A 17,862-nucleotide genomic window follows, 5' to 3' on the forward strand; every position below is an offset into this window, starting at 1 on the left:
AGTCAGGCTGAGGTCATAAATAGTAAATCAGAAAGCATCAACAAGGAAGTCCACACAGCTAGGATTATAGCCAAGCACTGAGGGAATCCTTAAGCATCTTTTTAAAGGGAGGTTTTGGTGCCAAACGAATGTGGGCGTGCTGACGTCAGGCTCGCTGACGATGGGCGCACAGATGCCAGGCATACTGACTCTGGCTGTACCAACACCAGGAACGCTGACATTGGGTGCACTAACACTGTGCGCTCTGACGTCTGTGCTGGAATGCATGCTGACCCATGAACCTGGCATGGAAGTCTTACACAATCTGAATCACAATAAGTACCAGTCAGCGCTAAAAGAATTGCCACTGGCCATGTCAGTTATACGTTGCATATGCCTATAGGAAAGTGCAATGGGAAAATCCTTGGCTTTGTCTTGCAATACAGGCAGGAATAAGTTTTTTTTCTTTTTAATTTGGGCTTTTCTGAATGTCTATCAGGCCTAGCCAGGCACTTGCTTCTCTTTTGCAGAATTCCTGGGACAGTCAATCAAGTCAGTGTGATGCAATTTCTGAATGGCACAACTGAACATTAAATAAGAAGAAGAATGAATTTGGTCAATCTAGACTTTAATTTAAGACTGATTTAGAAAATGATGATGTTTTTAGTGTGAGACTAGAAAAAGTTGGACTTTTTCAATTAGAGTAGTGTCTTTGTTGCATCATTGAAATAATAGGCCAAATGCCTGCAAGACCTCATGAATAAAAAAAGCAACATTGTCCCCTCCAGGGCAGTGTCATTAAATAAGCATTGCACGCTGGGAGGCAGTGGCTCTAGCTGTTTTATTAGTGGTTTTACTACATCATCTTCATAATTATTGCTCCCAATAAGGGGACATTTCACTTATGGTTTCACACCTAATTGTGTCTACATCTATTTGTTGAGCGACGAGATGATCTGTCAGTGACCAAGACAAGCATTCTATTTCCAATCACATAAATTATTACTGCTATAGATGTTTTATGGCACATTGGTTGACATTATTGTGCATCTTTGCAATACAGGGATGGAGTGCTGCTTCCAGTGTTACCTGTTTGGTATCAGGTGCCTCTAGGTGTATGGCCCCAAAACTGCCAAGGGCCCAAAATTAGTATCCATGAACAAAACACCAATGGCACATCCGATGCTGTTAAACCAGTTTTGAGTTGTTTATTAGCTCATAATAGTGGCAACGTTTCGGGCCTGTACAAGACCCTTTGTCAAGTCTAAGGCTTCACAACTCACAACTGGTTTAACAGCATCGGATGTGCCATTGGTTTTTTTGTTCATGGATATTATTGTGCACCTTGTCCATATTGCTGCAACAGAGCATGCAAGCAGTTATACAGTACAAAATGTCTTCCCATATTTCTTCTCTGGACGTTTAGGGTAGTAGGCAAGATATGCACGTGGTTAGTAAAAGTATGGGACCTTTTATCCAGAATGCACTGTACATGGGGGTTTCCTACATCCCTTAACAAGGACTTGAAATTAAAACTCTGTTCCCAACAATACTGGTACTAAATATGTAGGTCAACCCTGTTCAATTACAGGCCTCCAGGGCCTTCTGCTTCCGTAGCATTAAAGTAATGAGATATTTTGATTGATTAACTTGTCTTTAACTAAAGATAAACCCACGTGCTTCTGTTTGTGCACTGAAAGAGAAAAACGTTTTTTTGTGTTGTCCAATGCAGTACTGCAAGTTAGGACCGCACTGCTAAATACCTCATTGTGATACATGATATCCAGAATGCTTGGGACCTGGGGTTTTCCAGAAAAGGGATATTTCCATAATTTGGATTTCCATACCTATACAGGTTTGGGATTTGCTATCTGGAAATCCATTATCAAGAACTGTTATTATAAGATATCATTTATCCTTATTGGAAGCAAAAGCAGCCTATCGAATTTATTTAATGTTTTCTAATAGGCTTAAGTAATTAAGATCTATATTACAGAAAGACCCATTATCCAGAAAACCCCAGGTCCCAAACATTCTGGATAACAGGTCCCCATATCTGCGCTAATATGGCAGTCAAAAGTGATGGATGACGAACCCTGTCTACGGTTGTATTAAGTTCTACAGATGCACCGAATCCACTATTTTCACGAAAGATTCGGCCAAATACCACACAAATCCTAATTTGCATAAACAAATTAGGGGTGGTAAGGGGGAACACATTTTTCAATTCCTTGTTTTGTGACAAAAAGTCACGCGATTTCCCTCCCACCCCTAATTTGCATATGCAAATTTGGATTCAGATTTGGTTTTCGGCAGAAGGATGCGGCCAAATCCGAATCCTGCTGAAAAAGGCAGAATCCTGGCCTAATCCCGAACCGAATCCCGGATTCGCTGCATCCCTATTAAATTCATACAGACTAAGTAGCAGAATTACATGCTCATGTAACAGGTGTAATCAGAATTGTATCAGAAAAATTTCGTTTTTTATTTCCTCAACTAGTGTGGGCTGAAGGGTATGTAGGGGATCAGACAAATCCTTCCTCTGTTTTTCTGTCTGTGACAGCATGCAGCCCAGTTACACGCTGGAGAGCCATCTGATTGGCTGGGAGCCCCAGTGCATCCATGGAAGAGGGGGAGTGCTTAACTTAGGCTGCGTTCTGCTCTGCTTGATAAAGTATTTGAGCATCAGGGAGAGCCAGTTTCTATCTCTTGCCTGTGGATATTTTGGCTACTGTGTGTTTCCCCAGGGTGAGGACAGGTCTTGCTCATGTACCTGCCACATGGGAGTGGCTACTACCTTGGGGCAGGTAGCGCTACCTGGGGACAGAAGAGCTCTTGGGAAAGGGACATTGAACTGACTGGATTTATTCTACTTTTATCACCAGATGGGGAGTGTGGGATTGTGGCATTGAGAGACGGCGCCAGGGGTTGATACTCCCCACAGGTTTCCCAGAGTAAAGTGATATTGTGTGATTTGCATTTACAGTTACTAAATACAGTTTTACATAACGTTTATATTTGTTTTATTGAAAACTGTGTGTGTTTTATTATTCCTAGTGGAAATCCCCTGAGGTGTGCTCCTCAGTGTTCCCTAGGTGACGGCACTGCACTGTAAATCCCAGTTCCCAGTACTTTCCAAACTCAAGGCCCTGGGATTGCCAAGGGTTAATTGCTATTTAAAGAGACAGTAACTAAATTAGGGTTATAGGTATTTCCCTGACAACTGCTGACTCATGCACATAGGCACATACACATGGGAGGCAGCTAATGTATAGGACTACATGAGAGATGCTGCCTTGTTAGAGGAGGGATGCAGGCAAAAGCCCTTCCTACACATCTCAAATTCTGTTGGTTTTCTCATATCCTAGCTATCTATAGTTACAGTACCAGGGTAAGTACCATTTCTGCTGTCTAAATAAGGATTTGATGCTGAACTTCATATGTTTCCTTGCTCAAAAATAATTTCAATATTGTCAGTAAATAGTAAAATAAATGGTTTATTTAATATTCTATCTCTGTAACTGATACTCCCATAGCCCTTTACACCTCCAGTAAGTAAAGAATGATCAAGACTCCTCTTTGCCTGCTATACCCAATATACACATTTTCAAGTGATTTGCTAACCTTCAAGGGGCTGTTTATCCTTGAGTTAAATTTTAGAATGATGTTCTCAGACGATTTGCAAATGGTTTTCATTTTTTATTATTTGTGGTTTTTGACATATTTAGCTTTTTATTCAGCAGCTCTCCAGATTGCAAGTTCAGTAATCTGGTTGCTATGGTCCACATTACCCTGGCAACCATGCACTCAGTTGAATAAAAGACTGGGATATGAATAGGAGAAGCCTGACTAGACAGATGAGTAATAAAATAGTGATAACAAGAAATATGTAGCTTTACAGAGCATTGGCTTTTAGATGAGGAGTCGGAAGAAAAAGGCAAATAATTTTAAAAAATAATAATAATAATGAAGACCAATTGAAAAGTTGCTTAGAACTGGCCATTATATAACATACTAAAAGTTAACTGAATGGTGAACCAACTCTTTAACATAATATTATTAAAATACTATAAAATATATTGTAAATGTACACAAATATAAGGAGTTCTAAGAACAATTATACTATTCGTAATGCGGAAAACCCATTATCCAAAAAGCTCCGAATTATGGAAAGGCCATCTCCCATAGACCCCATTATAATTGTAAAAATATGATTTCCTTTTTCCTTGTAGTAATGAAACAGTACCTTGTACTTCTTCCCAACTGAGATATGATTAATCCTTATTGGATGCAAAACAATCCTCTTGGGTTTAATTAATGTTTAATTGATGTTAAAGTAGTTATAGAGATCCAAATTACAGAAAGATACCTTTATCTGAAAAACGCCAGGTCCCGAGCATTCTGGATAATAGGTCCCATACCTGTATACTGTTCTGCAATCACAATTAACCAACTCCTATCCTTAGAAAAGTATTCCTTTAAGGAACTTGCTAAATTCTTTGTTTCCAAATAAAAATAAAGAGTTAAAGCCCAGAAGGCGCATTGAATTTCCTATTTTGCATTTACATCATAGACACGGAGTATGAGGGATGTCTAGAGCAAAACTAGGACAGAAAGTGCTGAGTAATTCTGGTTTAATGGTGTCACCTGGTGAATAATGCAAAGAAAATCCTCCAGGTCAGGTTTTCCCACATCCGCTCCCAGGGGTCCCCATCAGTACAGAACAGAGCACTTGAGCACAGGTGGATTAACCAATGCTTGTGTTGTTATGACACATCACCTGTGCTAATGGCTTTTACCCCTTCACATGTGGTGTCACAGGAATTAGGCTAGAAAACTCTAAAGATTAACAACGGATTACTAAATTCTAAGTATAAAATTATCTATCTGGAAAATTAAAGAATTATTTTAGGAGTTAAAATATAACATGGCTAGCCATTAAATATTCTTGGCATGAAATACTCAAAATTCTTTTCTCTCATTTTTATTTTGAACATATGAAACAAAAGGTTTAATTATTAAATAAGGTCTCCTCCAGAAAATGCATTAAGTTTGTCTATAAAAACATAAGGAATTACCTCTATAGATGCAGTTCCACCAGATTTTGTAGCGTGTACTAGTGATGTGCGGGTCAAGAAAAACTCAACCCCCTGCGCCCGCACTCGACCCTAACCCCGTGTGCTCCCCTCTTTATATACCCACGCCCGCCCCGCTGTGATGTCACAAAAGGGGGTGAGGCCTGCCTGAGTATATAAAAAGGTGTGCGCAAAGGCGGAAGTGGGGAACAAGAAGGCCGTTGTGGCTCCCCAAGGCTCCAGTCGACACTGGTCAACAGTCAAATCCAAAAGGGCTTTAGGGACCCAAACCTGCTGCTTCTTGAATGTACCCATTGACTTGATGGATTGGATTGAATGGATTACGCAATGTCTGTAGTGGTGTAAAATAATGGCATCAAATCCAGTGATCAGGGCAGTTTAGTATTGAAGGGGTTGTTCACCTTTGAGAGAACTTTTAGTATGATGTACAGAGTGATATTCTGAGACAATTTGCAATTTGTTTTCATTTTTTATTATTTATGGTTTTTGAGTTATTTAGCTTTTTATTCAGCAGCTCTTCAATTTGCATCTTAAGCAATCTGGTAACTAGGGTCCAAATTACCCTAGTAACCATACATTGATTTGAATAAGAGACTGGAATATGAATGGGAGAGGCCTGAATAGATGGATCAGTAATAAAAAGTAACAATAACAACACATTTGTAGCCTTACAGAGCATTTGTTTTTTAGAGCACTAAGAAACCCCCTATAAAAAACTATTTACCTATGGGTATGGGATCCGTTATCCGGAAACCCATTATCCTGTAAGATCCAAATCACATAGACTCTATTTTATCCAAATAATCCAGATTTTTAAAAATGATTTTCTTTTTCTCTGTAATAATAAAACAGTACCTTGTACTTGATCCAAACTAATATACAATTAGTCCTTATTGGAAGCAGAACCAGCCTATTGGGTTTATTTAATGATTACATGATTTTATAGTAGACAATATGGTATGAAGTTTCAAATTGCAGAAAGATCCATTATTCAGAAAGCCCCAGGTCCCCAGCATTCTGGATAATAGGTCCCATCCCTGTACATAAATAGTATACCATGTGAATGCTATAGACTACATAGCACAATATATTTAACGAAATCTACATAAAAATAAAAGGAACTTAATGAAAATAAATGTCTCTTATTTTGATGTTACAGGTCCCTTAATGATAGGGATCAATCAAAAGTAAAGTTTAAAAGCAGTGTTTACATGTATGGGATCTGTCATCCAGAATGCTTGGGACCGGGGTTTTCCTGATAATGGATCTTTCTGCAATTGGGATCTTCATACCTTAAATCTACTATAAAATGATGTAAACATTAAGGGGCAGATGTATCAAGGGTCGAATTTCGAGGGGTTAAATCCCTCGAAATTCGACTGGGGAATAGAATCGAATAGGCAATTCGGGCGAATTTACGCGCTGGCGAATAGTCGAATGGGCGAATATTCGCCTGCAGAATAGTCGCACGATCGAATATTCGATCGAAGGATTTTCATTCGATCGAATGATCGATCGAATGCCTTTTTATTCGATCAAAAACTTAGAAAACAAGCCTATGGGACTTTCCCATAGGCTTTTAAAGCAATTCAGTAGGTTTTAGGTGGCGAAGTAGGCATTCGAAGTATTTTTAAAAGAGACAGTACTTCGACTATCGAATGGGCGAATAGTCGCAGCGTTTTTGCGCTCGATCTATTCGAATCATTCTACTCAGGCGAATTTACGCCAATTTGATAGTCAAGGAGCACAAAAAACTACTCGAAAATTCGAGTATTTTTCCTTCTAATCCTTCACTCGAACTTAGTGAATGGGCCCCTAAATAAACAAATAGGCTGGTTCCAATAATGATTAGTCTTAGTTTGAATCATGTACATGGTATTGTTTTATTATTTCAGAGAAAAAGTAAATCATTTTTAAAAATGTGGATTATTTAGATAAAATGGAGTTCGTGGGAGACGTCCTTTCTGTAATTTGGAGCTTTCTGGATAAGGGGTTTCCAGATAACGAATCCCATACCTGTAGTGAAAGCATAGCATATATTTTTCAATGGATGGTCCAGTAGATGTGATAAAAATAAATACCATTTTAAAAACTTGTTGAAGCAACAGAGTTTCTGTGTAATATAAAACACACATCATTAAATTAAATATTTTTTTAAAAAAATCTATAGCCTGTATTATATTAAGGCAAGGCTCACACAAAAGTAAAATCAGGATTTATGTGTTAGGGATTCCGGATGTAGGTTATAATGAGATGCACAAGATAAAGGAAACCCACTTACCCTTGGGAACTATTAATTCACAGTAATAATGGTGCCTTGCCTTGGTCCTGTCGTGGAGAAAAACTGCTTTGAGGGAAAATCATTTGCTTTGATTTATCTAGCAATACCAATTGAATGGAACAATTTTCATTCATCGGAATACTCTTGTTTTGTGGAAAATAAAAATAACCCTCAGCAAGGACCAAAAATTATAACTATGTGGCTGATTTATACTGTAATTGAATTTTTATTTTTTCCACGAACCTCGAAACATTTGTGGTTTTCCTTCTTAAAAGCTCTAAAGATTTGAAATTTATTAAGTGTAAAAACCACAAAAACCTCTAATACAAAAATTTCCCAAGTAAAAGTTGTGGAGGTCCTACAGAAGTCAATGGGACAATCTATTTGGACTTTTTTAATCAATTTGGATAGTTTTGCTAGTAATTGTAAAATACATTCAAATTTTTAGAGGTACAGTATTCAGGTATTTTTCAGATGATTCAGCATTTTTTTATCATTCAAGCATTTAATTCAGATCTTATAATAAATTTCATGACATTTGGGAAAGTTAATTTAGTCATGGTTTCAAAAAACCACTAAAATGAGAATGTTGACGGGTTACGTATGAGATAGGGTCTGTAGGTTTGTTCTTAAGATGAATTCGTATGTAAATTTGAACAGTTACATTAAATGCAAATTATACATGTTTGTGAGGGGATTAGGGCAGGTGGTTTATTAAAGCTAAATGCTTATAAAGGCCAAGCAAACCGTAGTACATTACAGTAGCGTTCCTAGAGGGGGATGGGCCCTGGTGCGTGACACGCACCCGGGCCCCACCCCCCTCCGTATGAACGAATTTTAGTGGCGCGCTGCCAGGGGGATTTCATTGGCGTGAGGCGCTGCCGGGGGGCCCTGAGGGGGTGCGGGCCCTGGCCCGCTCGCAGCCCCTGCTCCCCCGGTAGTTCCGCCACTGGTACATTACTGTAACATACTGCCTCTGTATGTAAGTATAAGTTGTATGTAAGTCGGGTGTATGTAACTCAAGGACTCCCTGTTAGTGATGGGCGAATCCATCCCATTTAGCTTCGCCAAAAATACGTGAAACAGCAAAAATTTGCTGAAATACAGTGAAGTCTATGGGCATCAAAATTATTTCGACATGAGACAATTTTTTGACGCACAACATATTTAAGACATTTTTTTGTGGCCACTTATTATTACAAATGTCCAAGGAAGCATAATAAAGACATAAAGACAAAAGGGATCTTCTAATGCCATAGACATGAGCCCACCCTAAAACAAATATGGCATGCCCCTCAAATGGTTGGAAAAAAATTTTAACACGGAAATCCTTAGTAGTTAGGACTTTTGAAGGGAATCCCGCTTTAAAATATGAAAAAACGCCAAATTTTTTATCATTTCAATAACTTTTTGGCATACAGGATATGATGTCACTGACATAAGTTTGAGGAGGATGTAGCTGCATCTTATCAGTTTGTCAGGTCTAAGGTAGCAAAGGAAACTCTGGCAAAAGAGGTTACATTCTGTAAAATTCGCACTTTAGTGAATTTGCAGAGTAATGATCTTTCGCCTGAGCAAAAATTCACCTGGCAATAGGGTGCAAAACTACTCGTCTCTTTTGGTAGTGAAATGTCCTCTACACCTGTTAGTAAATTGGTGATGTGCCTGCAGATGGGAATTATGGCCAATGTTCGCTAGCGATGGCCACTTCACTCTTTAGTAAATCTGTTCCGATGTGTCAAAATTAACTCAATTGCACTACCAGTTTGCCATGGACCAAATGCAATTGTGCTGAAAGTCTGTCTGGTATCCTGTATCTGGGGTGAGTGTGACACGTGCACCTGATTCTTTCAGTACAAGTGGGCTGTACCTATTTATGCAAAGCGCTAATGGTGGTGGCTCCAGGGTTCCTCTGTGTAATTAGGCACGGCAGCACTCAATTTGAAGCAGGGGAAAAACAGCAACCAAATGTAAGTGCAAGGAGCACATTTTGACACAAGTACCTTTAATGAATGCAACAGACTGCATGGAAATTTGCTCAAAAGCTTGCAGTCATAAAGGACCCCTAATAAGATGTACATTTTAGCAGTATTACTATGAAAATAATTTCCAGTGTACCCCCACAGAATGGATATAAATATGTTCCATTCCTACTAAAGTCTCTTAATGTATCATCCGCTTAGAGACCTCAAGGAAAATCCTATATGATTCATATATGACCCCAAATAAACTGTATCGCATCTATAAAAATACATACCCAATACGTGCTGGAGGGGTTGTCATCAGAAAGGAGATATGCTACATATATGGTGGGAGTGCCCTAAACTTCACCAATTTTGGATACAACTGGAGTACTATTGTAAAACCAGATGGAACTTAGTAATAATACTGGGCCTTATTCAACCAAATATACCAAAAGAGTTGTATACAATCATACATCATATAATTTCTGCAGCTAGACAACTCATAGCAAGGAAATGGAAGACGGAAGAAATTCCTACAACTCAACAAATTGGACTTAAACTACCAAGACAAATAATAGCAGCATTGGCTACAAATAATGCAGGGAAAATTGGGTAAAATGGTCTACTATAAGTCATACAAATGTGATATAAGATCTATGCTTTGTTTACATCCTAGGAAGGCATACCCCCCCCTCCATTATAATTTTACTTCTTGTACTTTCTATTTTGTTATTGTTATTATTTGTTGTGAGCTATTGCTCTACTGTTTAACCTTGAAACTCAATAAATACATTGAAAAAAAATAATAATTTCCAGTGTAGAAATTGATAAACATATTTGAACTAGAAGTTCCCATAGATGGTTATTAAGATAAAATATATGGATTTGTGTAGCTTTGTTAGGATCAATAATAAAAAACAACATCAGTGATTTGTAAAATTATTACTTTTCCAGAAAACTCGCTAAAGTTTGGTCATGATTGCAATGTTAAATAAGTATTTGGAAAACACCATAAATACTCTTATTTCTTGCGAAAAATCAAAAAGGGGCATAGTGAGATTAAGCTCAGGAATTCTAACACACCCAATTCATTGCAACTGCATTTTAAAGACCTATTTATCAAAGACTGAACTCTCACTTTCACTTAATTCTATTAATGCACATTAAATAAACCAGTTCTAATTATTTTACCACAAATATGGATTTATGTAGCTTTGTTAGGATCAAGTACAACTGTTTTATTATTACAGAAAAAAAGGAACGCTATGGAAAATGGCCTTTCCGTAATTCTGAGCTTTCTGGATAAGGGTTTCTGCATAAGGCATTCCATGCCTGTACTAGTAGTTTGCTAGATGAAATTCACCTTTGTGTGTTCCGCTGGTAGGGAATTCAGATTGTAAACCCCACTGGGGAAGGGTTTGATGTGATTACAAGCTGATTTTTTTTTTTTAGAAGAATCACCTGGTAGGCGCAGGTGTTTTGTGCATGAGGTTCCTATATAGAGCCAATGAAGAGTGATTTGGGGAGTTTTGCCCCCCTCTGTCTGGACTACTGAAAAACAGCAGACAAAAAGTCTGAATTGTCACAGCCCTTAAAGGAGATTTGCACAGAAATGTAACCAATGGGAATTTTTTGGTTCCTGCCCAGAACCTTCCCTGCCCTCAACTAACACTATTTAACACAGTGTGGAGTGTGTCATTATAGGTTTGATAAAGGACCCCGCGAGATCCGAAACATTGTCTTAATAAATAAATAACACAACTAAAAATCTGATTCACCTTTAACAGTGTGCAGCAGCTTCTTGGACTATAGACCTTAAAGGAGAAGGAAAGTCATTTCACTTTTGGGGGTGCTAAATGTTAGTCACCCCCAAGTGAATGTATTTGACCTGAAAACCGAGGCCGGTGCTCCTATTAGCAGAAACCTGCACCGGACCAGGCTTATTCCAGCGAGCGCCATGGAGCGATCCTCTTCCAGCTTCTTCTTTCTTCAAATTTCCCGGAGCAGATGCATGCGCAGTAGAATGAAATAGCCGGCTTTTTAGTTAAAGTTTGACTATTTCAAGCCGGGAGAAGCAATAAGAAGCCGGAAAATGATCGCTCTGTGGTGCTTACTGGATTAACCCCGGGCCGGTGCAGTTTTCTGCTGAAAGGAGCACCGGCCCGGGGTTTCAGGTAAGTAAATACATTCACTTGGGGGGCTTACATTTGGCACCCCCAAGTTGGAAACAACTTTCCTTCTCCTTGAAAGAACCTAATAAAATTTTTTTGCAATCAACATTGTGTTAACATAATTTACAATGTACAGTATAATCTTTTCACTAAACTGAATAATGCAAGAATAAAGGATTGAATATTTCAGCTGCAAGGTATTGCATTGCTGATTTCTGGAGCTTTCTGCATAACAGGTTTACAGATGATAAATTCTAGATCTATTTAACAGTATTTTTACGAAATATTGTTCCCCTTTAGAGAATATTATCTTCCAAAAATGGCCCTTTATGGCAATCTGGGATGCTCACTGACACCAGATGATTTACACTAAGGGACAAATTTATCAATTCGAATTTTCGAGGTTTTTTTTATGGCCAAAACTGTCAAATCCAACTAGGGAATTGTTCAAATTCGATTCGAGTTTTTTTAAAAATTAGATTTTCGAGATTTATCATACAGTGGTCCTTTAAGAAATTATTCAATGGGTGGCGTCCTCGGATCAATTTTGAGTTATTTGCAGCCTTCAACTTGAATCGTGTCTTTAAAACTCAAATCGAATTTGATTAGAATTCGATTCAAGTTTTCTGGTCCATCCTATTCACCCAAGTTTAGGAAATTCGATTTTTTAAATAAATTGTGCTCAGAGATGCTGTAGTCACTGAAAGGGGCTTCTAGTCTAGGCCACTCTCCATGGTGCTGAACAAGATAAACTGCATTTGTAGCTTCATTTTATTATATTAAAAACACTGGAGAACTGTCATTCCTTCTAAAGCCAGAAATGCATTAACTGCCCCACCCCTAAAATCTTAACATCTTTATTGCCACAGAGAAACACAATGAATATGAAAGCAATCAGCTGTTTTCCTACTTGTAGCACATTCAATTTACTTACTGATGGAGAGGCCTACAGCTTATTTCAAAGCTAAGCACAGTGGCTTTTCTAGGAGTGGATGGGCTCACATTTTTCTAGATATAAAGTGGCTTTTACATATTTTTGGCTTTTTCCATACGTTTAAAATATAGGCTTTCTGCCTACACGTGGACCAAAATCATGTAGCAAGTTTTGTTTAAGAGCATTCATATTCAAGGCATAATATAAAGAGGAGGCATAAACCACTGTGAACAACCCCTTGTACTGAGGTTGACAAATTCAATCTACAAGTTTCCTTTACCATTGATCAATGTTTAAATATCTGCGCTCCTTCCCTTCCATTCTTTAGGCTGCGTATCTTTATAGGCAAACTGAGTGTCCACTTACTCCCTATAAACAATCACTTAGTAGTGGGATTAGCATTCTCATTATTAGGGACGTAACTACAGAGGAAGCAGACCCTGCGGCTGCAGGTGGGGGGGCAGCAGTTTCAGTATGTGTTAGTAAGATAGGCCAAATTTGGAATATGTTGGGGGCCCTGACATTTATTTGCTGCGGGGCCCAGTAATGAGTAGTTATGCCACTGTTCATGAAAGTACCAAAACAAAGCATGAATGGCTTCAGGCATGCTAATATTATTTATTTTTGTTATGTATTTAACCTGACCATTTCTGGAAGGGCTTCCAGAATGCTGACCATATAGGAAGAGAAAGGTGAAATTACAGTTTTGTACTATTTATTTATATTTATTAGCCCAAGAATTACCTATGGAGAGATAATGTGGGCTCAATGAAGTTTTCTTGGTCAAGAAGGGCAAGGCAGGGTGTGGGTAAGATAGTGGCGCATATCCTCCGTGCGGCCTATAATTCATGCCAATCTTTCACCCCCCCAGCCCTCCTTTATGTTTCTTAGCTAGATAAGCATTTTTTTTACTAAAATATGTGAGGTTTTATTTGCCTCCAAATTGTGTCTAAGCCTTACAACATGCCCGTTTGTGTGCTAAAGGAAGATTAAAGCCATCAATAATTTGCTAAAATGGCTACACCTTGTGTTCCCAATCCTGTCAGTGAGATGAAAAAAACTGCAACTGAGATCTGTTTGATATTTAAAGCCTCACGCCGACCTTAGAAAATTCAACCACACCCCATGCTCTCTGGACCATTAAGTCCACATTTCCCTGGAAGAATCCAGCTACCTGTTTCCCCTAAATTGCAGGAATTATACACAACCCCAGACCATCACAAAAATATAAAATGGAGGCAATGGAAAAAGATGTACATAAACATGGTTCATTTGATTCCCCGTTGTGTAGTAAATTTGCAACAGTTTTTTTTTTGTCCGTGCTATAAAGGCATTGGGGACCTATGCAGAGCAATGATCAGTGTGTTAATGGACTCATAATTGTACTTGCACTGATGATCATATAAGCACACAAACTATCAACAACAAGACTCTTCTATACAATAAACCAGCAGCAGTATTAGTACTGACCCTCCTAATGCCTGTTTGCACTACCGTACTATTATGCCAGGCCTAGTCTGTAAGCTGCATACAGGCACCAGTAGCATCTAGCACAGGCCATAATAGCATATATGTTACATTGAGTGAGTCATTCCCCCCTTTTGGGTGATTGAGAGCATTTAAGCAGAGTTATCATTCACAGAAATGGTATATAGGAAGGCATGTATTTAACTGCAAGTGGGGTAGGAAATATTTTAGGCACAAAATGTTACATATATATATATATATATATATATATATATATATATATATATATATATATATATATATATATATATATATATATATATATATATATCAGGGATTTCACATACATGAGCCACTGTACCTAAGCACCTTGTAGCCCTGGGCTGGCACTCAATGTATAAAGAAGAGTAGCCCAGCCAACAGCAGCCAATTGCTGCATCTCCTATTGAATGTAATGCCACCCTCCTGCTATATACCTGTCCATATTATGATGAACACTGTACAAATGTGCCCTTACTTTAGCGTGACCTCTTCTTTCTCCTCCTCCTGCTTCTGTCGGTCCATCACTGCCATGATAATTGTCCTCTCCTCCTCAGTCAGATGGCTCAGATCGGGCAGATCATTCATGGGGGGAGGCACTGTGGGTGCCCGAGGGCCCCTGGGCCCCATTGATGAAGACATTAGACTATAGTGATGAGGGCAAGGGGAGCGTCCACCGTCAGCCCCGTGGATAAAAGAAATTAAGCTGTGTCCCCCACCCCAGCTACCCCGCCGTGTATTCCTAGGCAGGCAAATCACTCTGATCCAGCTGATCCCATACAGAAAATAAGCGGGGTTGGTAAATGGGGGCCATTCCCCCACGTTTTAGGCAGCATGAGCCATCCCCATAATGCGCAATAATGACTGGTGCCCCCCTCAGCTGTGATGGGATGTGCTGCTGTTCACCCTCGGTGCCCGTGCTTGTTGCAGGCAGCAGTAGCAGTGATAGTAGTTCTCCCAGTGCTGCTGCAGATGACACAGAGGCTGCTGTGGGAGTGGAGGAGGGAGGGGGTGCTGCTGGGGAGATGAACACAAGCTTTTAACACTGAGATGTGGGGGAGGGGCCGGCTGCATCCCTCCCTTCCCAAGCAGCATCTCTCTTTGCCCTGGGCATGAGGTGCTGCCTCTCGTGCTTCTAATGTATGAATGCCAGGGGATTTTGGGATGCTAGAGTGGGTCACGTATTCCTTCCACTGAAGAAAGGAGACACAAGAGAGGGCTCATTTACTTAGCAGAAGACAGTGAGCAAAGTGCAAAAAAAGAGGCAGCAATCAGCTATTTTTTGCACTTTGCCAACTGACTGTGCATTGCCACAGGTCTCTGAGCTCCATTTTGCACAAATACAGCGCAGCATTCCAGTGAGAAATAAATGTGCACAATTTCAGATGCAATCGCTATACTTTTTTCCCTTGATAGAGTTTACCCCTATAATTCCAGATTCCAGCTCTCAAAAGGGGAGTTGCACTTGACAGTTTTCATTTTTACCACTCTCTGTCAATATGACATGTGAGCCCCATTCTTTAGGTGGAAGTGTGCTGCAGTAATAGGCTCAGGAATGGACACATACAAGCAAGCACCTTGCCAACACTCTTCTCCCAGCAGGTGCACAGGCCCGGATTTGTGGAAAGGCCACCTAGGCCCGGGCCTAGGGCAGCAGGATTTTAGGGGGGGGCGGCATGCTGCCCAACCACACCCACATTGCTCCGGTCCAGATGATGAAAAATTTGCACGAATAAAGGGGAGGGAACAGGGGCGACGAATGGCAGTGGGCCTAGGGGTGCCAACTATGTAAATCCGGCCCTGCAGGTGCACCAATAATAAACAAAAACAAAACAGAAATCATTTTTAAAAAGCTAGATTGCCCCCTGATCACACTGGGTCCCTAGGCTACAGCCTATGGCAAGGCCATCCAACCCCCTTGTGTGCCCCCCCCCCCATACACACACATGAAAGTCTGCCTGCTGTGATTCCTTACCTTTTGTAAGCTTTAAAAGATATCAGTATTGAGATTAACTGGCCCCTTCACCTCAGACCCGGACTGAAAGTACCCACCTTGTCACATGTTCACATCTCATACATACTGCTGTAGGGGCACCAGTGTTTTGTCACTGTATGTAGCACAGTATAAACTGTACATCTAAGTGTCCCTGTCGCCTGCTCTATTCTGCCTGCCCTATGCCCATGTATGTGCCATACTCTTCATGCCCTATGCCCCTTGTGTGTGCCATACTCTGCCTTCCCTATGCTCCGTGTGTGTGTGTGCCATACTATGCTTATCGTATGCTCCCTGTGTGTGCCATTCTCTGCTTGCCCTACTCTGTACTCTGTGGGACATGAGCCTGGTAGGGGTTATTCTGGGGGTTTGTTAGCATTTGAAAATTGTTGTTAGGGGGCCCTTTCTTACTTTCATACTGATCACTGTTATTCTTTATTCATGAACAGGGGAGGACCCCACCCTGCTGCAAAGCCACTGCTTGACCCCCCAAGGCAACCACCTCTTCAGCTTGCACGTTACTTTGCCACAACCTTATAGCAGCCCCCTGTCCCCTGTCCTTCCAGCCCAAAACGACCCTGATCAGGAATGCCCCAAATTCACGATTGAGTTTGGGATTCAGACTTTTTAAGAAGGATTCAACTGAATTCAAGTGCCTGCCAAAATCCGAATCCTTAAAATCATGTGACTTTTTGTCACACAAACAAGGAAGTGAAAAAATTTGTAACCATGCTTTAACCTTTACAGCACCTAGTTTCCATATACAAATTAGGGTTTGAATTTGGTTCAGGATTCAGACAAATCTTTGATGAAGGCTTTGGGATTCTGCCAAATCCCGAAACAGCGGATTCGTTGCATACCTACTATAAATTGCATTGCCATCACGTTTTATTTTATTTGGCCAAGTTACCCAGATAGTACAGGAAGAGCATTTATCATCTGGGACCTGGGATTTGCTAGGTAATGGGTCTTTTTGTAATTTGAATCACCATACTTTAAAGGATTCATTGCACCAGGTTAGGCATGGCACTTTGCCAAAAAATTCAGGACTGCACATACAGCCAAAACTATTCCCTCCCCCCATCACCCCTACCACCCCTACATCATGCTCCTATCCCTCAATGTAAAACATTTCCTGATTTCTCCTGAAAGGGTGGGGTTGGAGGTGCTAGAGAAGGGCCCCAACTCAGGGCTGGCAGGCAGAAGAGAAATGGTCCTTGTAGCCCAATCTTTGCACCCACCTTGCTCATGTGTCTCTACAGCCTGACTGTAGTTCTGGTGTGCATGAGGGAGACTAAAGACGGACAGCTATGGATATGACATCAACATTGTCAGATGCTCAAGTCTAATTTTATCTAGCAGTAATAAAATTAAAGAGAAGTAGAGATTCAGAGTAAGTTATTTGGAACTACATTGAAACCTCGATTTTACAGCCCCTGGTCTTAAGTTTTTTATTTTCCCAGATTTAACCCCATTTTTTTTGGTCTCCTGGGAAACATAAAAGGCGGTTCTACTATATTTATAAGAGACTATAAAAGGTTTAATTTAAAATTACACTTGTTTAAATTTTTGACTTTCCTTGCCCTGTAAGATGTATAGGTTATAAGCAATATGGAGCAAGAGCACTGAAGCACTCAAAAGTCTAGTATGAGATTTAAACAAGGTGATGCTAATCCACAGTTTATTTAAGAAGCTCAATATAGGGTTGCTGTCGGTTCTGGCGGAATCTTAGGCTCTTCTGGAGCCTCAAAGTTGCAAACAATTTTGAAGATTATAAATTCTCTGTGCTTTGGTTCCTATTCTTAATGAGTAGCTTGTTGATATCTTATAGTTTCTGTGTCTTCATATGAAGGATTGTAAAGTTGCTACTGAACTGTCATTGCTAAGGAACTCTTTATTCATTATGTTCAACAGATAGTAGTTTGTTGGTGCAACTTA

The 17,862-nt window shown here is 39.9% G+C and overlaps 1 protein-coding gene across 12 annotated transcripts in view; it reads right to left on the reverse strand.

Annotated features, from left to right (window-relative positions):
* The window catches only part of LOC108717998 (regulating synaptic membrane exocytosis protein 1), a 195,401-nt gene extending 180,464 nt beyond the window's left edge, over positions 1–14,937 (reverse strand). For 5 of the 12 annotated variants that reach the window (XM_018265499.2, XM_041564684.1, XM_041564683.1 and 2 more), the window contains exon 1: positions 14,410–14,935. In XM_018265499.2, coding sequence (XP_018120988.1) covers positions 14,410–14,573 — 164 coding nt within the window. In that variant the 5' untranslated portion in view covers positions 14,574–14,935. Of the gene's footprint in view, positions 1–14,409 lie in introns of all 12 variants that reach the window. The other 7 variants (XM_041564689.1, XM_041564688.1, XM_041564686.1 and 4 more) reach the window with 2 other exon arrangements.
* Between the last annotated feature and the right edge of the window lie 2,925 nt (positions 14,938–17,862).

Source organism: Xenopus laevis, chromosome 5S (assembly GCF_017654675.1).
Source record: "Xenopus laevis strain J_2021 chromosome 5S, Xenopus_laevis_v10.1, whole genome shotgun sequence".
NCBI lineage: Eukaryota > Metazoa > Chordata > Amphibia > Anura > Pipidae > Xenopus > Xenopus laevis.